Source organism: Diceros bicornis, chromosome 20 (assembly GCF_020826845.1).
Source record: "Diceros bicornis minor isolate mBicDic1 chromosome 20, mDicBic1.mat.cur, whole genome shotgun sequence".
Classification (NCBI taxonomy): domain Eukaryota; kingdom Metazoa; phylum Chordata; class Mammalia; order Perissodactyla; family Rhinocerotidae; genus Diceros; species Diceros bicornis.
In genome coordinates, this window is record NC_080759.1 from 31,755,942 (window position 1) to 31,782,895 (window position 26,954).

Sequence of the window (26,954 nt, forward strand, 5' to 3'; positions counted from 1 at the left end):
CAAATGAAAATAGTAAGAAATGTGGCACTGCTCTACATTTTTGCAAATCAATTTAAAGTGTGACTTAGTAGAGGACAATACTTAATACTTCTGCCTTCAGTCTGTTATAATATATTGTTCCGGTTAAATCACATGAAGGAAATCCATCACACAGATATGCAGTGGGGAAAAGGAGTATCTTAATAGCCTTTTCAAACAGTTGTGGATATTCTCTGATACTACACCAAAACTCAACAAGTGGTAGTTTCTTAAACGTTAGTTGCAGTGTGGAATCTGAAACCATGTCAATACATTTTTCATACTCTTACATTAAAATCTATAGTTCTACCTTATACTTTGAATGGATATTTTAGCTCTGCATGATTTTATAACATCATGCACTGGTCATATGAACAATATTGGTCACTGGGTTACGCAAATCCTCAAAATATTGATATATTTCATTATATAATTGCAAAAAAAGAAGTACTCATTAATAAACGATCTCATCAAAAAAACCTTCAAAGACTGAGAAGCTGTCAAGCTCAAAGGAACATTTACAAATTTCCAAAGTTCTAAATTTTACTTGAAAGCATGGATTTTATCATTAGACACAAATACTGTCAACTATTTTCCTTAAAAAGACAGGTGACTTCGTTCATTTTTTTGATAAAAAGTCTGCCAAATAGTCTGAACATTCATAATTTGTCTGTCAGTAGTTATTTCAAGTAAAAATGATGTTCCATGAAAAAAACAGTTAGCTCACAACTCAGTCACTTACGAGCTTTCGTCCAGACAACCATCGTACTTTGGTATACAGCAGAAGCGCTTTATATGCCCTTCCCATTTTGTCATCCAGAATAGTAAAAAGATGTACTCTCAAGTGTTGAGATTTAACAAAACTAATAATTTTTACCGCTTCATCAAGGACATTCCTAGGTAAAATTGGCTTTTTAAAAAAAAATTATGAGTGTATGGCAGTAAATACAACGATTACTAATACAGTTTGGTGCCACTACCTTGATTAAGGCCAAATGCCTGGAGTTTTACCCACCACTACTTTAGTGTCATCAGTGCAAATGTCAACACAGTGAAAAAAGCCAAATGAAGCCTCAGTATTATTATGAAAATAGTTCTGACCTGTGGACCAGCCGAAAGGATCTCAGAGACCTCCAGAGGTCCATGGATCACATTCTGAAAGTTGTCATTGCAAACCATTGTTTTATTCAGCATTATCTCCCATACCATATCTCTACATTAGAGAATTTGCTATATATATTTTATGTTATCCAACAGCCAAGCCACAGTGCATAGTAAATACATTCTAACTGATGATGCTAGTTTCCTAAATCTAAGAGAAATTATGTGAAAAGGTGTCTGGAAGATTTTCTCAACTGTGAGTTTAAGTGCTTCCTCTGCCACTGGCTCTATGTGACCGTGGGTAATTCACTTCTCTCAGCATCAATTCTTCCATCAGTACAACTGCATACAAGCTGGACTAGCTCAGTGATTCTCACCTCAGGAGTGGGTAGTGGTTACATTCACTACACCTGATGAGCAGTGTTACTGATGGAAGTATGTTTCATCTGCGAAAACTCTATAGGCAGAAAAAAGAACCACTGACCTAACAATTTATAAAAGCCATTCATTATAAAATTCTTCGAATATGGTTACAACTGCCCTCACCTTCACCCATTCAATTTATTCTCCACAGAGATGTTAGAGTAATTTTTTAAAATGTAAATCTGATTGCGTCACTCCCCTGCTTAAAATCCTTAACCTCTTGTAGTTGCCTTTGGAATCAAATCCAAATGTGTTCAACATGGTCTATAAGGCCCTGCATGATTTGGCCCCCACCCACTTCAGCAAATTCATCTCATGCTGCTCTCCATCTTGTTCTCTCTGCTTTAGTGATGTTGGATTTCTCTCAGTTTCTAAAACAGGCAGTTTAATGTGATGTTTCCTCTCTCTGGGATGGCATCTCCCTTTCTCTGTCTACCCAGAAACATTCATCTTTCACATCTCAGCTTAAACATCATGTCCTTAGAGAAGCTTTTACTGACTTTCCAATCTACTTTAGGTCTTCCTCATATAGTGCTCCTTCACAGCAGTTTACACACTTATAATTATTTACTTAATTATTCACAAGTATTTTTCAAATGTCTGTATTATATTATAAATTATATCACTATACTATAAATTCTGCAGGAGCAAGAACTACTTCATTTATCCACAGTGTCTAGTTGAGGCCAGGCACATGGTAGGTAATGAATAAATATTTGCTGATTGACAGAAAAAATGGTTTCACAAGAACAGAATGGAATTAAGAATGTTAAAAGCTGTGTGTCTGCAAAGGATATATTTTTCTGTGAAAATAATTAATTATGCAATGGGTTCTGAAGAAGAATTATAATCTTCAGCCTACTGGGGACATATAAGTAAAACCACCTAGGTAAGATAAAGAATGCTAACTATAACATGGTTATGTGGCATAAAGGAGAAGCTGTCCAACCTCTTCAGTTATTCTATGCAGAGATAGAGCGAGGTAACCAAATTTTTGTTGGAAAGAATGTCATCAGTGAGCCTTATTTTCTCCATGATGACACAGCTATTGATTGATATTGTAAGACTTAGGTGCCCAGATGAAGTGTCGTTAAACAAGTCTGTGCCAGCTGTATTTGCTGATAGGTTAGTACAGCTTTCCAAAAATATGATTTGTTTTATTCTAATTAATGGAACCCAGATGATTAAGGAAACGTATCAAAGCGAAGCCTATAATCAGTAATTTACGAGATCTTTCTTTTTTATAATCTACTTGATTTTATTACTATTATAATAAGAGAAAAGTGTTATCTATTCCTACTTGGAGCACTTTTGAAAAAGCAGTAAGAAAAGCTAACATTTTCATCAAGGCAAATTTTAGAAGTATTATCACAGGAAAGGATAGTTTATAAGACAGAAATAGTTTTACCAAGTCATGTAAACTTACAAGACTTAGAAGGAGGCGGTGGAAAAAGGCAGCTCATTATTCACACTTCCTTGCAAAGTGCCTGTTCACTTGCCACCCTAACTTCATCAGCTCTGTCAATATGAAACTGAAAAGATGAGGGGACAATTTTTTTGACGTTGGGAATGGATTCAATAGGCTTATATGCTAAAATAGAAAAGAAGAGATTCAGAAACAGTATAAATATATATTTGCCATGTAGTCACAGAAACTTGGGAAAGAAATGAAACGGATAATTTTAAAAAGAAAAATCACTTATTGTACCCAAGTCTTTCAGAAAAAGTCAGAGATTCAAAACAAAGAAACATTTTAATTTCAATCACAAGTTTCAAGAATTGCAAAATCCACAATATGGAAGTACCTTTTATTCCCACTCGTGCAACTAAGTTCAATTCATCAATTTGCACAGGAACAATCTTCTTCTTCATATACAACTACTCCATAAATGGCCAACAGGCCCACCACACACCACAAGAGTAGTGGTGTATTAGTCATACATACAGATTCATTGAGTCACGCATGGAATAGACTGGTTGTACTGATGCTACCTTGTCTGACCTAGAAATTCCCAGAAGAAATTCAAACTACCCTCTAACAAAGCCTCAGTTAACCCATGGATGCCAGTAAACAAGTATACCCTTCAATATTTGGAGATATCCACATCCTTCTTTAAAAATAAATATATAAGTGAATGAATAAATAAATATTTTAAAAATTGAATTGATGTAACACTTAGAGACCTATTGATGAAATTAATGACTTTTTCATATGGATTTCAAGATAAACAAAGAAAATACTAAAGAGCATCCTCTACAGTTTATAATCCCTATATAGGAATTATTGTTCGGCATTGATATTCCCATAGCCAAAATAAATTACTGATTAACAACCACGAAAAGTGTGCAAATCAAGTAAAACAAAACAAACTTGGACTTTATCAAACTTTCCTCCAACATTTTTGAAGATGTGAACATCTTACCCTTGTTACATAAACCAATATAGTACACATGAGCAACATTTTCTATAAAAATTACCAAAAACTTACAAGGATAATATGACATCAAAATTTTTTATAATTCCTAGAAATATGAAGTTTTATACTATAAATATATAATAAAAAATATATCTAAGTAAGTTGAAAGTACCAGGAAAATTATAAATCAAATGGAGGCTATTCAGCCATAATAGGAGCCTGAAAATTAAAATGTACATAAAGTTAAAATGCTTAATTATAACTAACTCTTGCCTGTTCCATAAATTCAACTTCCCCAGTAATATTTTGTTAGCTTATTTTGAGTTACAGAATATAAATGACATTACACCTTAATTTAAAAAATATATAAATGACTAATAATTCTGCATTCGTTTCATTAATAACACTGCATGAAAATTCTCCTTCTTTGCCTCTAGTGCTTTGACTACTTTAGACCAGCATCCAATTACTTTAAATCACCACAAAACCAAAATATAATTAATAAATCTCTATGTTTAATGTGTTATTTTCAAATCACTTCAAAATAACTGATTATATAAAGCCCTATTTTATGCTCTTACCAATCCCCACAGGAAAACTAGTTCGAGAGTTCCAAACGCTGCATGGTTCTCAATAACTGTCAATTTCATCTTCCAATTAAAATACATTTCCAGGATTTTGAGTTTCATAGTATCATGTTTCATGAAAGAAACTGAGAACAATGACATTTTTCCATTTTAAATAAGAAATTACAAACAAAAATCTAAGCTCGATCTTCTGTGTAACAAATTAACCTACATAACAATTAACAAAAATTCTTTCTATATTTAATCAAACATTATAATTCAGACAATAACTTTAAAGATTCTATGGTTGGGGGCCAGCCCAGTGGTGTAGTAGTTAAGTTCACATGCTCCACTTCGGCGGCCCGGGGTTTGCAGGTTCAGATCCCAAGCGCAGACCTACGCATCACTTGTCAAGCCATGCTATGGCAGGCACCCCATACATAAAGTAGAGGAAGATGGGCATGGATGTTAGCCCAGGGCCAATCTTCCTCAGCAAAAAGAGGAGGATTGGCAACAGATGTTAGCTTGGGGCTAATCTTCCTCACCAAAAAAAAAAAAAAAAAATACAAGATTCTACGGTTGAATTAAAGGCAGAGACTTAAAATTGTGATGATCACAATTAACCTGAATGGTGATATTTAGAGGGCAACCACAACCATAAACCCTAATTATAAGTTCTAAACCTGACCTTTTAAAGAATTTGTCCTGGTAGCTCTGCAATGGGTTATTATTTTATTTTAAAATCTTACAGACCTTTTACCTACTATGTGTTTCTCAATATAAATAGAGCTGAACAAAAGCAAACTATTTTGAGAGAAAGAAACTTATATGAACCAAATGAATTTATGATAAAATTAAAAGAAGATCTACATTTTTCATCCATTCAAGCCTACAGGAAAAGTTTGTCAATAGATGCTAAATCGAACTAACATCAAAATGTGTACATCTCAGGGCCGGCCCGGTGGCTTAGCGGTTAAGTGCATGCGCTCCGCTGCTGGCGGCCCGGGTTCGGATCCCGGGCGTGCACCGACGCACCACTTCTCCGGCCATGCTGAGGCTGCGTCCCACATACAGCAACTAGAAGGATGTGCAGCTATGACATACAACTATCTGCTGGGGCTTTGGGGGAAAAAATAAATAAATAAAATCTTTAAAAAAAAAGAAAAATGTGTACATCTCAATTACAGCAGTAATTTGGGACTAGATTTTCATTACTCTCAGAAGTCATGAAGAAAAAGAGCTTTAAAAAGTATCTGAGTAGGGCCGGCCCTGTGGCTTAGCGGTTAAGTGCGCGCGCTCTGCTGCTGGCGGCCTGGGGTTCGGATCCTGGGTGCGCACCGACGCACCGCTTCTCTGGCCATGCTGAGGCCTCGTCCCACATACAGCAACTAGAAGGATGTGCAGCTATGACATACAACTATCTACTGGGGTTTTGGGGGGAGAAAAATAAATAAATAAAATCTTTAAAAAAAAAAAGTATCTGAGTAAATTTTGCCTTTAATTATAAGCATATTTCACCATAACCAGCAAGTTTGAATGGAAACGTTTTCAGGATTAGGCTCTACTGCTAAATCATAATTAATTTTTCAACAAAGTTATCTGTTTCATGTAAAATTTACATTAACAAATGCTTTAAAATATATACACATATTTTTAATTACCCACACAATGAAAATAAAATCAAAGCTATTAACTTTTTAAATGCTGGTAGCTGTTGAAACAGTTTAAAAAAGTATCCTTACAGCTTTAAAACGAAAAACTATGAGAATATATTAAAGAATAATTAGAATTAGAAGAATCAAAGAATTAAATTAGATAAAAGCACTATCAGATATTGCAGAAACATGATCCAAACAGTGTATTTCCTTTTTTGAAAATTGAGGTATAATTGACATATAACATTATATTAGTTTCAAGTGTGCAACATAATGATTTGATATTTGTATATACTGAGAAATGATTATCACAATAATTCTAGTTAACATCTGAAAACAGTATACTTTCTGTTTCTTTAAGGGCATCATCAAAAAAGAACCATTAGAAATATAAACACCATCTTACTTATTTGACAACATAGACAGTGCAACACTCTGCCCAGAACCAGAAAGTAAGCAAGAAAAAGTCTCCTAGTAGCCAGAGACAGCAAAAATTAACATGGAAAAAAAAAAAATCTTACACCATACTTATTGCTTATTCCCTCTTCTTCTGCACAAATTCTAAAAAACCTGGACCATCCTACCCCAGCCCCAGTCCACAGATTATTAGAAGCAAAAACACTGAGGAGAGAAACTGAGGTACTTGTCACACCAACAGCAGCAAGAAGTAACAATTAACAGAAAGGAAAAACCAAAAAAATAAAAATAGCAGTCAAGAACTCAAAAAGTTGAGGCCAGACCGGTGGCATAGCAGTTAAGTTCACTCTGCTCTGGTGGCCCCAGGTTCACGGGTTCGGATCTTGGGTGTGGACCTACATACTACTTATCAAGCCATGCTGTGGAGGTGTCCCACATACAAAATGGAGGAAGACGGGCACAGATGTTAGCTCAGGGCCAATCTTCCTCAAGTAAAAAGAGGAAGAGCAGCGATGGATGTTTGCTCAGGGACAATCCTCCTCACCAAAAAAAAAAAAAAAAAAAGAACTCAAAAAGCTATAAATAGGCCTATTATGCTAAGACTTTTTGAGGAATATTATACCACAATATAATAATTTATAAATTAACACACAATATAATAATTTATAAATTATGAAGATGTTACATTATATTCAAAACATTTATGAATACTAGAGGAATATAATGTATATTTTTAAGTTTCAAAATAGGAGGGAAAAAAACCTTTGCGTTATAGAAATGTTTACTTCTCTGTGATCCATTTATGTGAATCATCATTCCTTGGAGAATTTTATAATTATATTTACATAGGTTATTGATTATAAAAATAAAGTGAAATCTGCCTAACAACCTTCCAGCAAAAACCTGTGAGATCTAACATGCCCCACACATGCTCTCAAATAGGAGATGTTCATCAAGATATGAGAGAAACTCTAAGAAAAACTAAAGACTGAAAACTAGATACAGCCTCCAATTCAATTCAAATGAATACAAGGCTAGTCCTATGCATGAAAGCCAACTATGTACAAGGCTTTGCCTGCTGAATCCAGATTACAATCTTGTGAATCAAGTATTATCCCATTTTATAAGAATCTGAGACTCAAGTGGTCAATTACTAGCTCAGAGCCATGATGAGTGGTGGACGGGTCTGGAAAGTGCATGTTCTTTCTATCAGGCCATGCCAAAATTTGCCAAAAATTTTCATTGGTATAATTCATCTTTATAAACCACAACCAAATAAAAAGATATTTATAATTTACTGAATTCTACCATGAAAACATTTACTAGTGGCAATCTTCATTTCCCAAAGTGCACTCCTGGCAACACTAGACCCAGAGTGTTAACAGGTGTTACTGGCTCTGGGAGAGAGAGGGATTTGTATTGAAATGTCTGGAAAATGCTGGTTTCTTTTGTTAATATATTTCTCAGGATCTTTAATGTACTTAGTCTTTGGCACTGTGACTTTCCAAGTGGAGGGCGAAGGAATCCTTTCTCCATAGACACCCTGTAGGTATTAGCATTCCCAGGAACACACTTAGGGAATCCTGCTACATATAATCCAATGCACACAATCCCTGACCACTAGGTTCTCATAATCTAAGTCAGCACTGATAAGCAGAAACTTAAAATAGACTGAAAAAATTTCTAAGAAAAAACTTGATTAAGTGGAGTGCAACTAACTATAACTTCATGATCTTTTTTACTTCATCTTATATTCAACTTTTAGAGGAAAAAAACTAGGGGTTGGATAGATGACATCCAAATAAGCCAATATCAAGAAGATCCTCCCAACTTTTTATTTTGAAAAGCTTCAAAGATACAAAAAAGTTAAGAGTAGGACAATAAACACCCATATACCCTAATACTTTGTCACATTTGTATTCTCAACCTCCTCTTCCATATATATATGCATATACACACATATACATATACACATACCACACACACGAACACAACACTTTATTTTTGCTATACCACTTAAAAGTAAGTTGCATATCTCATGACACTTCACACCTAAATTCATCAGTTGGTATCTTCTAAGAACAAAGACATTCCTCTATATAACCATGATGCTACATAACATGATTCAATAATATCATCTGTATCAGTTAACAACTGATGCCTAACAAAATATTTCCAAACTTTAATGGCTTAAAACAACAGGCATATGTTATTGCTTATGAGTCTACCAGTCAGCCTGGTGGTTCTGTCCTAGCTGGGTTAACTCATGTGTCTGTGGTCAGTTCTGCTCATCTAGGTTGGTGTCTAGCCAGAGCTTGATCAGACAGCGATGCCCTGATTCCAAGAGAGTGGAAGAACACAAGAACTCTTAAGAAGCCAATGCTCAGAAATGGCATACTATCATTTTTGCCACCTCTGTTGGCCAACCCAGATTCATGGGGTGGGGAAATAGACTCTGCCTCTTAATGGGAGTAGCTGCAAAGCCACATTGCAAATGACATGGATACAAGGAAAGATGAACAATTGTGGTCATTTTTGCAATGTGTCATATCACCTAATACTCAAATTTTCCCAACTGTCCCCAAAATTGTCTCTTTATTGCTGTTTTTTGGTTATTCCTTCCTTCCTTCCTCCCATCCTCCCTCCCTCAGAGGAAATAAGATCAAAACAAGGTTCACAAATTGCATGGTTTGTACAATGCTTACCATGAATCCTTTAATTCAGAGCAGCCCCTACCTTTATTTCTTTCATGATAGTGACATTTCATAACATTCAGTTGCTCAAAACTGACTAGATTTTAATGTCTCTAAATATTCATTTCATAGTGCATAAAATAAAACCTAAATATGAAATTATGTCTTTTACTTATAGGTCAATCATCTAATCATGGTTCACTTTATATTTTGCATGTTCTGGATGGTAACATCTTTGAGGGCCTGAATTAAGATTTCCCTATATTCTTCTACAAGAATATCTCCTCTCTCATCACTTCCCTACTTTTCCACAAAAGGAATTTATACTAATACACATATTTCTAACTGCTATGTAAAGCTTTCCCCGATTCTCCCAAGCAAGTAGTGTTACCAACTCTTCTTCTGTGCTCCCTGTACCTACCTGCGCCAGTGCTAGTGAATGTTTTTAATGTTGCATGTGCAGCCTGACTCTTCCCAGACCATTGTGGCCTTAAGTAAAAATCGCTCTCACTCTGATTTTTTAAAAAGTCTCTGGTTCTTAATTCTGCCAACTATTGCAGGATTCTAATCCTCAAAGACTCATTCAGTACTTGAGAGTCATTTTTCACAAGTGCTTATAAATAGATGTCTGGCTATTTTGTAACATCTACCAGTTCCTCCTCTTTTACTCCAGTCTAGACCCACTTTCTCTGTGCCAACTTTGTTTTTTCACCATGGGCCCTGTCACTGCCTATCTATTCTTCCATACTTCCTCTCTCCCTTGACTGTGGAAGGAGACATTATTTTGTGAAGTTTTGTCATCTCCCCAGTATTTCTTATTCTTATCTAATCTTGTCTATTTTTCTCCAGTAATTCACTGTGAAATGTTTGTCTGTGTATCTCATTATTTTCCTGCTTTTTCCTCCTTGTTAACTGCATGTAGAGGCAGAAGCAGTTGCAACAGATCTGAACAAACTCCTCTGCGATAAAAATTCTTGAGTAAGTAATGGAAAACACTCAAGGTGTATAATGGAAGCATTTGATTCACTCACCATTACTAATGGGCAGAGCTCTGTGCTGAGCTGGAATTTGCTTAATACAAATTCTGTATTAAGAACTCAGACTACACTTGCATCATTTTTATTCTCGCTCTGTACACTACTACAATTCAAATTATAAAATGGCTCCATATCAGATCACATAAATTCACAAGCATAACTGACTTCCTCTGGCTAAGTAAGCATTTTTATCTTCCTCACCATCTGGTTTTCATTAACATTTACTTTCAAGCATAATGTAGTTAAGCTCTGCTTTATCTATGTTTCATTCTGATAAACTTGGGAAAACCAAAAAGACTGCCATATTACCCTCTTCCTCTTTTCATTTCATTACTAAATTGGCCTCACCCCAGGTTCATGTTTCACACTGAAACTCATAAAATCAAAAAGTTAAGGCACTAGCATCTCCAACTCACACTCAGAAGAAACATCCATAATTTAACTCAGCGCACATGAGGCTAGAACAAAATAATGAGTGCCACCTTGGCCTCCAATGAAATAGTTTCTCAGAAATGCCATCTGATTCCTCACTCCTACTGCAACTAAACTTCTTTATAATAAGTGCTGCTTACATGAATGGCTGGTATTGGCCAGGGCTCCTCCTCTACTCCTACATTGCTGGCATTCATAGCTTGGCAAACATTTTCCACGTGTGTTAGCACTAAATACATAACACTGTGATGACACAGGAGGTGTTGAGATGAATAACTTTTATCCAGAGGCTATCTACATCACAGTCATATTATTGAAAATATGTATTTTCCAGTTGCCCAAAATGAGGGGAAGGAGGGAGAGAGAAAGGTGAATGGGGAAAACAGGAAGAAGAGGATATTACTATTATGAGCTTGATGGAGTCTGATGATATATGATTCTAGTTTAAATCCTAAGAAACCCTTAATAAAATCTCCAAGAGAGTGAAGAGTTTGTAAGACATGCAGTTGATGTTTCTCTCTCTGCCATGCTCACCAACATAGAAGAGAATGAGATAAAGCATTGAAAAGCAAAGTGAGCCTCTAAGCTATGAGACACACTAAAAAATATAGCACAGATTCTGCCAAAGGCCCTCACTGAACTAATTCCTGAATTACAGGAATATTTTTTAATCTAAGATGAACTTCATAGTATCAGATCTAAGAATTCTGATGATGCCAGATCAGATGCTAGTTGCTCCTAATAATCTAGGTAGCTTTCCAGGATGAAGGAAAGTAACCAATACACCATGGTTATTTTTTTTTTCTAAGACCTATTTAGAATATTTTATAGTATCATTTGATAAAATATTCATTTGACAATTACACTGAAGCATAATCAAAAGTATTACCAATTTTACTTTGTCCTGTTAACCCAGAGTTCATCCAATAATAAAATCTTTTTACCCTAATATATTAGGTTAAAAAAACAAAAAATAAAAACATGATTCTTGATCCTAACTGCCTATTTTTAACAATGGAAGCTTTTGATCTCCAAAGATAATATATATACTACCCCTGACTTAGTAAAATAGATAGCTGGTTAACTGTTTTTAAATATTGATACCTCAATTCAAGGCATATTCTTCCTTTTATAGGAAAAGACTTCTAAGTACATTCTATTCAAACTGATCTACATCAAGTTATATTTGCAGTCCCCAAGATCTCATTCCTACGCTCCTTTGCCTCTCCTTCACGCTTCTTACGTTCCTATGTCCAGGTCCACTCACCTTTCACCTTTCCTTTATGGAAGAACTTTGCCCAGATGCAATATTAGTACACTTAACCTTATGGCATGGATATTTTCCTGAAAATTTTTTATCAAAGAATTTTCTTCTAAATTGCTCCTGCTTACTGCTAAATTTCTTCTAAATTTATTGAATATATTTTCTCAGAAAAAAATCTGAGAAGTTGTAGTCAAAAATAAAATAAACCTTGTAAAATAATTTTGATATTAGAACTCTAGGTGTGGACTTTAGTTCAAATTGTTGGATGACCTTGGAGGTTCCATGAGATTTTTGTTTACTGCCATGTTTATGAACTTGGACATGGGTGCCAGATAACAGAAAACGAGGGAAAGCTGCCTTATTTCAAGAGGTCAGTGTAATCTTGGTTCCAAAACCCAATAAAAACAAAACAAGGAAAAAAAAGTCCCCATTTACCTGTCAATATAAAATTAACATCATAAATAAAATACAAGTTTCCTAAAGAGAGCAATATATTTTTAAAAAATACAAAATGATCAAGTATGATTTACTACAGAAAAGCAAGAATGGTTAAACATTCTGAAATGTGTTAAGGTACTTCTCTATATGAATGGACCAAAAAAGAAAGATTACATCAAATATTCCACAAAAGCATTTGATAAAGTTCAACATCTATGAAAAAACTAGAAACAGAATGAAATTTATTTATTTTAATAAAGTTATATACCAAATCCATCATACTTTAGGAAAAAAATATTTTAAAATAAGAGGCATTTAACTCAGCACACTGTTTTCCTTGCTTAGTTTTTACTTAGAAATGTGGGGGAGGGGGAGCCACACCAACTCCCAAGTTGGAAGAGAGACTGAGGAAACATTCTCAGGCCTAAATACAGATTACACCTCGCTGTGTCAGGCCACTCTTCCAGCATCGCCAGAATGGCTCCACATTGCAAAAATCACTTAGGGTTGCCTGAGGGGTGTAAAGACCCACCCCTAATGGCAATGGACCTCTCAGGATCCTCATCATAGTCAGAAAACGTGGTAGCATCATCATTGCGGTGCCTTGCTGGAGACTTCAAGGAGAAGGGAATTTGTCCTTCCAATGGGGGAGAATACTACAGAGTTTTCTTAATGAGGTGAGTTCTTGTATCCTTTCCTTACATAAAAGAGATTTGTATCCTGTGTGCGCATCTGTAAATCAATCACCATAACCTTTGTGACAATCACTCACAAAGTACCTAACAGTGCGTTCACATGCTGGCTCAACCACTTAAGAATCAGTGTCCTTGGGAAAGTCATAACCAGTTTCTTCATCTGAAATATGTAATAAGATTACTACCCACCCTATTGCTGTGAGGAGAACATAAGATAAAGTGCAAGCACATGTAAAGTGTATTGCACAGTGCTGACACACAGTCAGGGCTCAATAAGTGTTAGCTATTATTAGCTATGATCCCAATGTTCTCTCACTGGAAAATTTTAACACCCTGTAAAGAAACCATTCCTACTGATTCTGACTTTTCAATAATGTTATGGTACAGCTTTAGTACTCTCCAATGGCTTGCCTTGTAATTATATTAAAATCCTAGCCCTTTATATCTTAGCCTACAACACTTTCTACGATCTGGTTGCCACCTTCCCCTCCAAATTCATTTCCTATCATTTTCACCTTTCCTACCATCCTACAAAATGTCAACGAAACTGGACTTGCTGCCCCTGTATTGCACTCCTATCTTAAGGTCTTGAAATATGCTGCCATTTGGCCTGGAAATCTCTTTCCCCTGGGGCTGCCTCCTGTGCATGATATAAGTCTCAACTAAAAGGTCACCTCCTCAGAGGCCCTTCTCTTCTATTCTCTCTCTATCCTTTTGTTTTATTTTACTTCATTCTTAACATTTACTACTACATAAAACTATATTAATTTATTAGTGTATCTGTACTTAGTCTGTCTCCCAGCTCTCATCTCCACTGGAATGTAAGCCCTATGAAGGCAGAGACTTAGATCACACAGTGTACCTGGCACACAGTGATGTGCACACTATATTTGCTGACTGAACTAGGTATCGGGACTGATCTCCCACAGCTTAGCCTATTGCTAATGGCTAGAGTCAAAGGCCAAGAAAAAGTCAATCAAACTGCAAACCATCTGAATTATTAGTGGTAGATTTTTCTAAAAGGTGGTAAAGAACACGTATAATGGGGTCTACGGTTAAAGCCTACTGATCCTCACACAGAACTTTACAAAGAAAGCCGAATTTGTACCGGGTAAAAAGAAATTGGAGCACATTTTCAAAGGTATAACATACTAGGAAGTCAGTCATTTGGGCAGGGAACTAAGGAATTGCTCTTTCAAGGAATGGGATAAACTATATTTTATACCCAGTAAAATGATGCCATGCCTTAGAATCTTATCCAAACCATTGTTTAGAGGATTAAGAAAGTTCAATAGGTTTCTTTATACCCTATTCAAAATCATTTAAATGTTTAATGTGGACTACTGGCATGGGAATATAACATTCAAAGTTTCTCAAACTTATTTGACCATGGAATGCCTTTCTAGTAAAATATGTACTAATTTACATATCCTGGAAATCAATTTGGGAAAAGCTTCTATAGAGCTCATAAAAGTTATTGTTAGCAACTCTGAGAGCCCACCATTCAGCCTGATCGTTAAATAGTTCCAAGAACAAAAGACTTTTTTTCCAATTGCTTTATTCAGCTTAAGTTTTTAACCACAATAGCCTGGATCCTCTGTGCTTTAATAGTGTGTTCATTTTTTTCAAACAATAATATCAATTTACTGTCTTTTCTTACTACACTGCATAAAGTAAATCTACGTTGCATATTCTCTAAACAGTTGTGGGCCTCCCTGTCTTCTTTCCTATTTAAATGCAAGTAGCTTCAGTATTCTAACATATAATACAATATTTACTTTAAATTTTGGTAAATAGTTTTTATGAGGTTTTGGTAATTTCTTCCTATTCCTATTTTATTTGGAACTTTTACTAAATTCTTAGTTACTTAAACTACTAAATTTTATCAAATGTCAATTTTATCATATAATAAAGTCATATGATTTTTCACCTTTCACTTTTTAAATAATGAATTATATTGAAAATTTCTTGATGACAAGATTTCCTAATTGTAAAATATTTTTGGGAGTGACGTCAGCATCATGGCGGAGTGAGCTTTCCCGTGAATTCTTCCCCCACAAGATACAACGAAAGTAACAGCCACAGACCAACAACGGAATCCCAGACAGTGAAAAGCTAGAGCGGAGGGATCCACACTGCCGCACATCTGAGAGCGGAACGTGCTGGGCCCCCGGAGGAAGTGGGGAGAGGTAAGGAGAACTCCGCTCCCTCCCCATCAGATCAGCGATCCGGTCCGCGCGGCTCCCAGAGAGGGGGGAGGGGCGGCCCTCGGCGGGAAACTGTAGCTCTTCGGGCTCTCTCAGCCAGTGGGAAACTCCCGCACAGAGGGCTCAGAGGAGCCACAGGGCTACCATCAACATCTGAGCAACCCAGAGAGCGGATAAAGAGGGGCAAACGAGAAGCCTCCCACGTCAGGAACCCAGAGGGCAAAAGAGAGAGCTCCTCCCTCCCCGCAACCCGGAGTCTGCAGCTCGACCAGATCTAGCCGTCCGAGGCAGACCTGAATAAACTGGACTGGACCCGTGGATCGCAGTGGGGAAAAAAAACAAAACAAAACAAAACAAAACTGCGGATCGCAGCAGAAAAACTGGGGCAGAGCGCAGGGGGCTTAGACTACACAGCCCTTTACCACCAGACAGTGGCGGCAGGTGGAAATTGCAACCAGAGACTTCCAGGATGAGGAAAATCAAAACCAACACAGGAACCACAATGCAAAAATATAGGAAATCACCAGACCAGAAACAAAATGACAAGCACCCAGAAATCAACCCCAAAGACACAGAAATCCATAAACTAAATGACAGAGATTTCAAAATAGCTATCATAAAAACACTCAACGAAATACGAGACAACACAGACAAACAATTAAATGAGATTAGGAGTTTCTTCACAAAAGAGATTGAAATCATAAAGAAAAACCTATCAGGGCTGATGGAGATGAAGAACACAATGGAGGAGATAAAGGAGAATCTGGAATCTTTAAAGAACAGAGCTGACAATATGGAGGAAAGAATTAGTACTTTAGAGGATAGGAATACAGATATACTCCAGATGGAGGAAGAGAGAGAACTAAGACTAAAAAGAAATGAAGAAAGACTCCGAGAAATATCGGACTCTATTAGAAAATGTAACATAAGAATTATAGGTATTCCTGAGGGAGAGGAGAGGGAAAGAGGAACAGAGAGCCTATTCAAAGAAATAATAGCTGAAAATTTCCCAAATCTGAGGAAGGAGCAGGAAATACCAGTAAGCGAAGCCAACAGGACGCCTATATATATTAACAGACAAAGGCCTTCACCACGACACCTAGTGGTAAGGCTAGCCAGGCTCAACGACAAAGAAACAATATTAAGGGCAGCTAGACAAAAACAAAAAATAACGTACAAAGGAACTCCCATCAGGCTCTCAGCGGATTTCTCAACAGAAACTTTTCAGGCTAGAAGAGACTGGAATGATATATTCAAAATACTAAAAGACAAAAACTTTCAGCCAAGAATACTCTATCCAGCAAAAATATCCTTCAAATATGATGGAGAAATAGTAACTCTCCCAGATAAACAAAAGCTAAGGGAGTTCATGGCCACGAGACCGCCACTACAAGAAATACTCAAGAAGGCCCTCAGGCCTGAAAACAAGAAGAGAAAGGGAACACAAAGCTTGGAGTAAGGAGAAAAGTAGGTAGACAAAATCAGAGAAATAGTAGATCTTTACCGGAATAGGTAAGCAACCACTTAAATACTAAACTCAAAGATCAAAGGAAGAAATTCACCAAAAATAAATTTAACCTCATCACTGTAAACACACAGCCACAACACAAGATAGAATAAGGTATAACAAGAGCAACTTAGAAGGGGAAGAGGAAAGTGACTGAATTGACTTAGTATAAGGAAATAGGAGGCTATCAGATAATGGACTATCTCATACAGAAGATTTTTCGCCCAAAGCTCAAGGTAACCACCAAACAAATAATCAAATTAAAACCACATATGATAAACAAAGAGAAAACTAGAAGAATCATAAGACAGAACAACCAAACTGAATTGGCAGTCCAAAACAAATGGGACAAGAAACAAAGGAAATGCAAAAGAACCAGAAAATAAGTGACAAAACAGCAACATTCAACCCTCATATTTCAATAATTACCCTAAATGTAAATGGATTGAACTCTCCAATCAAAAGATACAGAGTGGCAGGATGGATTAAAAAGCAAGACCCAACAATATGCTGCCTTCAGGAAACACATCTTAGCACTAAAGACAAGCACAGGCTCAGAGTGAAAGGATGGAAGACAATACTCCAAGCTAATGGCAAACAAAAGAAAGCAGGTGTTGCCATACTCATATCAGACAAAGTAGACTTCAAGATAAAACAGGTTAAGAAAGACAAAGAAGGGAAATATATAATGATAAAAGGGACACTCCATCAAGAAGACATATCACTTATAAATATATATGCACCCAACATAGGAGCACCAATGTACATAAAACAACTATTAACAAACCTAAAAGGAGAAATCAACAACAACACAATAATAGTAGGGGATCTTAACACCCCACTTACAGCAATGGATAGATCATCCAGACAAAAAGTTAATAAAGAAATATTAAACTTAAATGAAAAACTGGACGAGATGGGCCTAGTAGACATATACAGAGCACTCCACCCAAAAAACAGCTGACTACACATTCTTCTCAAGCGCGCATGGAACATTCTCTAGGATAGACCATATGTTGGGAAACAAAGCAAGCCTCAATAAATTTAAGAAGATTGAAATCATAACAAGCATCTTTTCAGACCATAAGGCTATGAAACTGGAAATGAACCAGGAAAAAAAAAATGGGAAAGTGACAAAAATGTGGATATTAAACAACATGCTACTGAACAACCAATGGATCATTGATGAAATTAAAGGAGAAATCAAAAACTATCTGGAAACAAACGAAAATGATAACATGCCATATCAAACCATATGGGACGCAGCAAAAGCGGTCCTGAGAGGGAAACTCATAGCGATACAAGCCCACCTTAACAAACAAGAAAAAGCCCTAATAGGCAACCTTAAATTACACCTAACAGAACTAGAAAAAGAAGAACAAACAAAGCCCAAAGCCAGCAGAAGGAGAGAAATAATAAAAATCAGAGCAGAAATAAATGATATTGAGACCAAAAAAACAGTAGAAAGGATTAATGAAACAAAGAGTTGGTTCTTCGAGAAGATAAACAAAATAGACAAACCCTTAGCCAGGCTAACTAAGAAAAAAAGAGAAAAGGCTCAAGTAAATAAAATTAGAAATGAAAGAGGAGAAATTACAACGGATACCATGGAAATACAGAGGATTATAAGAGAATACTATGAGAAATTATATGCCAACAAATTGGACAATCTAGAAGAAATGGATAAATTCTTAGACTTATACAACCTCCCAAAATTGAACCAAGAAGAAATGGAGAATCTGAATAGACCAATCACAAGTAAAGAGATTGAAATAGTAATCAAAAACCTCCCAAAAAATAAAAGTCCAGGACCAGATGGCTTCTCCAGTGAATTTTACCAAACATTCAAAGAAGATTTAATACCCATCCTCCTCAAACTATTCCAAAAAATAGAGGAAGATGGAACACTTCCTGAATCATTCTATGAGGCCAACATCACCCTGATACCAAAACCAGACAAAGACAATACAAAGAAAGAAAATTACAGGCCAATATCGCTGATGAACATTGATGCAAAAATCCTCAACAAAATATTGGCAAACCGAATACAACAATATATTAAAAAGATCATACACCATGATCAAGTGGGATTTATACCAGAGACGCAGGGATGGTTCAACATCCGCAAATCAATCAACGTGATACATCACATCAACAAAACAAAGAATAAAAACCACATGATGGTCTCAATAGACGCAGAGAAGGCATTTGACAAGATACAACATCCATTTATGATAAAAACTCTCAATAAAATGGGAATAGAAGGAAAGTACCTCAACATAATAAAGGCCATATATGACAAACCCACAGCTAACATCATACTCAACGGGGAAAGACTGAAAGCCATTCCTCTGAGAACAGGAACGAGGCAGGGCTGCCCACTCTCACCACTCCTGTTCAACATAGTACTGGAGGTTTTGGCCAGAGCAATTAGGCAAGAAAAAGGAATAAAAGGAATCCAAATAGGTAACAAAGAAGTGAAACTCTCACTATTTGCAGATGACATGATTGTATATATAGAAAACCCTAAAGAATCTGTTGGAAAACTGTTAGAAACAATCAACAACTACAGCAAAGTTGCAGGGTACAAAATCAATCTACAAAAATCAGTTGCATTTCTATATGCTAATAATGAACTAACAGAAAGAGAGCTCAAAAAGATAATACCATTTACAATTGCATCAAAAAGAATAAAATACCTAGGAATAAATCTTACCAAGGAGGTGAAGGACCTATACAATGAGAACTACAAGACATTATTGAGGGAAATCTACGATGACATAAAGAAATGGAAAGATATCCCATGCACGTGGATTGGAAGAATAAACATAGTTAAAATGTCTATATTACCTAAAGCAATCTACAGATTCAATGCAATCCCAATCAGAATCCCAATGACATTCTTCACAGAAATAGAAAAAAGAATACTAAAATTTATATGGGGCAACAAAAGACCCTGAATAGCTAAAGAAATCCTAAAGAAAAAGAACAAAGCAGGAGGCATCACAATTCCTGACTTCAAAACATACTACAAAGCAATAGTAATCAAAACAGCATGGTACTGGTACAAAAACAGACACACAGATCAATGGAACAGAATTGAAAGCCCAGAAATAAAACCACACATATACGGACAGCTAATTTTCGACAAAGGTGCTAAGGACATGCAATGGAGAAAGGAAAGTCTCTTCAATAAATGGTGTTGGGAAAACTGGACAGCCACATGCAAAAGAATGAAAGTGGACCATGTGCTATCGCCATTCACAAAAATTAACTCAAAATGGATCAAAGACCTGAAGGTGAGACCTGAAACTATAAAACTCATAGAAGAAAATATAGGCAACACACTATTTGACATTGGGTTTAAAGGAATCTTTTCGGATGACATGCCTACCCAGACTAGGGAAACTAAAGAAAAAATAAACAAGTGGGACTTTATCAGACTAAAGAGCTTTTATAAGACAAATGAAATCAGAATCAAGATGAACAAACAACCAACCAGCTGGGAGAGAATATTTGCAAAACATACATCTGACAAGGGGTTGATCTCCATAATATATAAAGAACTCACACAATTGAACAACAAAAAAACAAACAACCCGATCAAAAAATGGGCAGAGGAAATGAACAGACACTTCTCCAAGGAAGATATACAGATGGCCAATAGGCACATGAAAAGATGCTCAACATCACTAATCATCAGGGAAATGCAAATCAAAACAACACTAAGATACCACCTCACGCCCGTTAGAATGGCTATAATCACCAAGACAAAAAACAACAAATGTTGGAGAGGATGTGGAGAAACAGGAACCCTCATACACAGCTGGTGGGAATGCAAATTGGTGCAGCCTCTATGGAAAACGGTATGGAGATTCCTCAAAGAATTAAAAATAGAGATGCCCTATGATCCAGCCATCCCACTATTGGGAATCTATCCAACGCACCTGAAATCAACAATCCAAAGAGGCTTATGCACCCCTATGTTCATTGCAGCATTATTCACCATAGCCAAGAAGTGGAAGCAACCTAAGTGTCCCTCGACTGACGATTGGATTAAGAAAATGTGGTATATATATACAATGGAATACTACTCAGCCATAAAAAAAGACAAAATCGTCCCATTTGCAACAACATGGATGGGCCTGGAGCGTATTATGTTAAGTGAAATAAGCCAGAAAGAGAAAGACAAACACTGTATGATCTCACTCATATGTGGAATATAAACCAACACATGGACAGAGAAAACTGGACTGTGGTTACCCGGGCAGTGGGGGTGGGGGGTGGGCACAAGGGGTGAAGGGAGTCATATATGGGGTGATGGACAAACAAAAATGTACAACCCAAAATTTCACAATGTTAGAAACCATTAAAATATCAATAAAAAAAAAATATTTTTGCATTTCTAGAATAAACTTTCCTTGGGCATGGGATACTATTAATTTAAATTAGTTGCTAAATTTGATTTCCTAATGCTGAAGTAAAGAACGCCACTTTAAACAGACACAATTTAAGAACTTGGAAAGATAATAAGACAAAGATAAAAAGGAAATTAAAACTACATAGTCTCATTTACCAGAAATTTTAATCAAATGTATTAATCCTGTTTCAGTCGTATTCTCTACAGATTCCCAAATTTTAGCTCCTTTTAGATCAAGTTAATTTTTAAATTGTGCTACTGATGTGAAATTATGTCTTTTGTCTGTTATTCTAAAGATTAATTCCAGAAAACATAAAATATCCAAGAATGTGAACAGCAATTTTGAAGGTTAATGAGGCAAATTATAAATATCAGAAAGCAAAAAGATGAAAGAACAAAAATGTTCTTTTTACCTAAAATATAATAGTGTTTCGCCTAAATATACCACCTATATTTTTTAATTTATAAGATTTTTCGTTGTAATTTTCTCTGTAATATAAATAATGCATTCTTGTGAACTACTCTTAATACAAAAAATGAATCATACAATATAACAACACAGGAAAAAGCTGCTCAAATATTCCCCGTAATATTCTTGAGTCCTAGGCCAACAGATATAATGCAAAAGAATCTTAATAACCATTTAACCAACATTTTTAAGTTATTACTTCCAAAAAACAATCATTTAAACAATAAACTTACATTAGCTATTAGATTCAGATGGAAATCAGTTTTTACTATAAAAAGTAACAAATTATTAGTCACAACTTCAAAGTCATTTGAGTCCACTTGATAGCATCAATCTGATCCATTGTGCTCCCTAATAAACTCTACTGAAATTTATACCAACTCTCATTTTCATAGTTTCCATATTTATTTAAACAAACACTACACTATCAGTTAAAACCAAAGTAAAGAACAAGAATAGATAAACATCAGGATTCCTAATACTGTATCTCCTACTTTACTGGCAAGATTGTTGCAATATAAATGTTTAAGAAAATACTGAAAGATAATGAATGTATTAGATGAATTATCAGTAATACTCACGCATCATTTGAGCAAGTCATAAATTCTCCCTTTATTTTGGGATGCCATGAGCCAGTATGAAGCATTGCTGTGTGACCCTTAAAAATTAAAAATATAGGAAAAACGATGTTTAAAAGAGGTAAAAAATAATGATAAACTGACAAGAAACTGCCATATCATGCTTAAAAGTAAAACTTAGTCCTCCCAAAAGCATATTTTAGTTACAAACTGATATTATTTTCTCCCGATCTTTTTTCATAATATACTTTATTTTCACTTTGTTTAATTCACTATGTAATCTCTCCTGTAATTCCTCCAGAAATTAGCACAGTGCTTGCATATAACAGGTGCTTAATAAGGACGGAAATAGAGGGGAAAATGACAGTCTCTCTTTAGGAAAGAAAGAAAAGAAAAAATCATAAGAAAGACATATAGGCCCTTCTTTAAAGACTCTTTTCTCAATAGAAAACAATTAAGAAGAACAGAAAGCATTTACAATCAAGACAAAAGCAAGAGGCTGCATAAAAATATTCATACTTCTTAAAAATGTGTCAACAATCTTGCCTCTACAATACATCTATAAGAATAAATATGTAAGAAAAGGAAAAACATCTTTAAAATGATTCAGGAAGATTAGCCCTACTAAGTATAGAACATAATATAAAAACACTGTAATTAAAACAATGTGATGTTGGTATAAGAATTGACATACACACCACAGCAACCACAGAGTACACATCAAACATAAACACACATACACACACACACTTCCTTCCTAGGTAGCAAAGTCAACTAGAGTGGTCTGACACAATAAGTCAGGTTCAGATGGGGCAGAAAAGAGCCTAATACTTTTTAGTGTAATAACGGCAAGGTCTCATAATCTGAAAGGGTCCAAAATAAAAGCTATGCTAAAAGGAGCAAAATGTGCATATATAAATGACTTAGAAGGAGAGTAACTGTAGCTCTCTGGAAACAATGAATTGGAACTGGAGTACCCACACATGGGCCTGGAGAGCATCTCCAGTCCAAGTTGCCCACAATGTCTCCCTTGCTGTTAGGTGCTACCACGTGACCCAGCTCTGGCCAGAGCCACAGCTCTGTCTGTTAATGTGAACTAAGCAAAGCCAATAGAGAAACTTCTGGGGAAGGTTTGCAGTCCCATACCCCATCTTCCTGCTGGCCAACTCCTGACATTCTGCTCATGTTTACAGGATAAAAAAGGGAATCAGAGACGCAATAGGGAGGCATGGACTGAAGGATGCCTGGAGGGAGCAGATAGGAAGTTTGAGATTCTATTTTCCTCTCCTGAGCTCAAAACTTGTATATTCAACTATCAACTTGACTTTTCCATTTGCATGTCATAGGCATTTCACACATAATGGGTGCAACAGGAATATCTTTATTCTTACTGCCCACTTCATTTGCAATCAGCTTCTTTCCTACTTGCTCAAGCCACAAACTTGCAAGTCATCCTCACATACTCCAATAACAATAACCCCAAAACCCCCTCTCTACCCACCCAGATTCAATACACTAGCTAGTCCACTAGGGGAGAGAGGAAGGAAGAGAGGAGAGAGGGTGGGGGAGTGTTTGTGTTAGTTGAGGGTGGGAGGGAGGAAGGGGTGAGGGGAAGATAAAGCAACCGGGCAAAACGTTAGCAATTGGTGAATCTGAAAAAAAGGGTATAACGAAGCTCTGTGTACTATTCTTACAACTTTTCTGTAAATTTGAAATTATATCAAAATAAATACTTAAAAAAATATTCTGGCTACTCTGTGAAGAAAAGTCTGTTGTAAAGACAAAAGAAGAATTAAGAGGGCCAGCAGGGAAGACATTGATGTGGTTCATGTAAAAACTAACAGTGGCTTGCACGAGGGAGAAACCACCAAGTGTTCAGAAGTGAGAAGATGTGGGATATATTTTAAAGAGAGAGACAACAGGATTCCCTAAAGAATTGTATCTGGGCTGCAATCACAGATGAAGCCAAGATTTGTGAACTGATCAACTGTGTGATAGGTACAAATATATGTGTGTATAAATATAAATCAACTGTACAAATATATGTCATTCTTTCTGGCCGTGGAGAACATGAACCTCTCTGTGTGTAGGGAATTCCCCAAAAAATGACTCTTGGTAAAAGACAGAAACTACCTCCCACTAGAGAAGTGAAAAAGTTAGATACTAACTTTGCCAGCCTTCCTTACAGATGTGACACAGGAATGCCATATAGCGCCAGCCATCATGTTCTCTTGAGTTATGGCTCAAGGACAATGGAGTGCTCTCTTAGTCCATTCACGCTACTTTAACAAAAATACCATAAACTGAGTGGCTTATAAACAACAAACATTTATTTCTCACAGTTCTGTAGGCTGGAAAGTTTAAGATCAAGGCGCTGGCAAATTTGGTGTCTGAACTTCCTAGTTCACAAAGGCTATCTTTTTGCTGTAACCTCACACGGTAAAGGGGCAAGGAAGCTTTCTCTGGCGGCTTTCCTAAGGATACTAATCCCAGTCATGAGGGCTCTGCCTTCATGACCTAATCATCTCCCAAAGGCCCCACCTCCTAAGAACATCACCTTAGGGGTTACATTTCAACATATGAATTTGTGGGGGACACTCAGACCATAGCACTCTCCTTAAGGGCAGCAGTACTGCATCTCCTGCAAGACAAAGTTTCCTGCTCTTAAGTGGCAGTTGTGCTAGCTGGGACATCCAATGTCTGGCAGTTACCGTCACAATTTTATCAGCAAACCAGGTTTGTAGCACGGTTTGGGGCACTGTTCCTACATTTCACATCAAGTGTGGTTCACTAGCCCTTTCAGCATTCTCATAAATCAAGTAGAGCCAGTTTCTATGGCATGCAGCCAAGAACAGGAGTAAAATCCTAGCTCATAATTTTGATGAGAGAACTGAAGTGAATTAAAATATATTTTACAGGAGGTTCCAGTTTCACTCAAGATGGAATACACACACTTCACCCTATCCCTTCCATGATTACAACAAAAAACTCTGAACAAAATAAAGTAACTACCAGAAGATATTGAATAACAGATAAGAGCAAGCAAAAAGGGTACAGAACCCAGGTCTTGAGGAACAATGAGGCGATGAGTTTTCTGGGGATGTTTTTTGTCTTCTATATTTCCCAACTTAGGCTCTAGGGCAGCCCACAGCTGACAACTGAGAGCAAAAGCAGACAGAGGGAGTTCCAAGAAAAGGTTGCTCTCTCCAGGGGTTAGGGGTGGTGGGGGGTGTGAAGGGCCTATGGGACAAAGCTCTTGTGACCTGACCTACCTTATGCCAGGCAAGCACAAAGCAACAAAGCTGCAAGTCTCCCCTCAGCGTTGGCACCAGAAATGGAAGTAGTCCTTACAGGTCAAAGAAGTACTGACATCCTCCTTTTCATACCAGGCAAGGGCTGGCTCTGAGGTGCCACTTCTCATCCTCCTAACCAGCAGTGGCCCAGTGAGGCCACTTTAGCAGATGAATGCCAGCAACAAAACAGCAGCTACCTTCTCCCCAGTGACAGAAGCAGCCTTTCAGTGAGGATATCTGTTGGCTCTCCTGAACCTACACCAGGAAAGGGCCAGCAAGAAAGAGCCACGGCACCTCCTCTGCCTCCCCAAAGCAGCAATGACAGTGACCCTTGTCGGGTAGAGCACTTTTGACTCTCCACGCCCTCTACTAGGCCAACAGTAGTAACAAAGCAGATCACTCATGCCTTTCCATCACACGGTAGCATATGGAAGACTGAATCCTTCTGATACTCCATGCTTTACATCAGGGAAACGCCAACAACAGAGTAGCAGCACTCCCTTTTCCCATCGACACATCGAAGCAGCTGCTGTGGGGTGGGGAAATTTTGATTTTTCCCACTCCCCTTCAGCTTTGCCTGGAGGCATACCCAGTTATGAAAACTGCTATATAGCATAAAAAGAGTAAGTCTCTGGTTTTCTAGGAAGAACACCAAGACTGGAAACAGAGAGTAAAGGGAAAAGTATGAGGTAAAGGGGTAAGAAAGCTGGAGAAAAATATCCTTGAAATCGATACAAACGGTCCTGGGCTCTGGTAGATGAATGGATGTGAAACCTAACAGAATCAGCAAAATAAAAGCACTGAGAACTGAAGACGGTGCAGACTACCATCCAGGTTCCAAATGGACCCCTGGGTAGCACGCACATAGGGCAAACCAGAATAACATAAAAAGACTTTGAAAATTAAACCAATATTGGAGGAGAAAACAGCTCATAGGAGGCAGGTCAGGACATACAGTCTAAAACTAACCAGGTTGACTGTCAGCTAAAAAAAAAACCACACACTCACACAAACAAAAAAAAACCCCAGCATTTTCCAGAGGTTTTGGACAGGACTCAGAATTTCACAACACAATATTCAAAATGTCAAGGATATAATCTAAAATTAAACATACAAAGAACCAGGAAAACCTAACCAGCTCTCAAGAAATAAGACAAAAGATGTCAACCACAAGGTGACCCAAATGTTGGAATTATCAGAAAAAGACTGTAAACCAGTGTTTATAACCATGATACAAAAAGGGAAAGCAAACACTTTTGAAACAAATGCAAAGACAGAAGTGCTCAGCAAAGCAAAACAAACTACAAAAAAATGGAAATCTGGT

At 36.8% G+C, this 26,954-nt stretch overlaps 1 protein-coding gene across 1 annotated transcript in view; it reads right to left on the reverse strand.

Moving 5' to 3' along the window:
• The window catches only part of WDR70 (WD repeat domain 70), a 308,270-nt gene that overhangs the window by 164,072 nt on the left and 117,244 nt on the right, over nucleotides 1-26,954 (reverse strand). Inside the window, exon 9 of the mRNA XM_058564205.1 lies at nucleotides 22,341-22,417. Within this exon, the coding sequence (XP_058420188.1) occupies nucleotides 22,341-22,417 (77 nt within the window). The remainder of the gene's footprint in view (nucleotides 1-22,340; nucleotides 22,418-26,954) is intronic.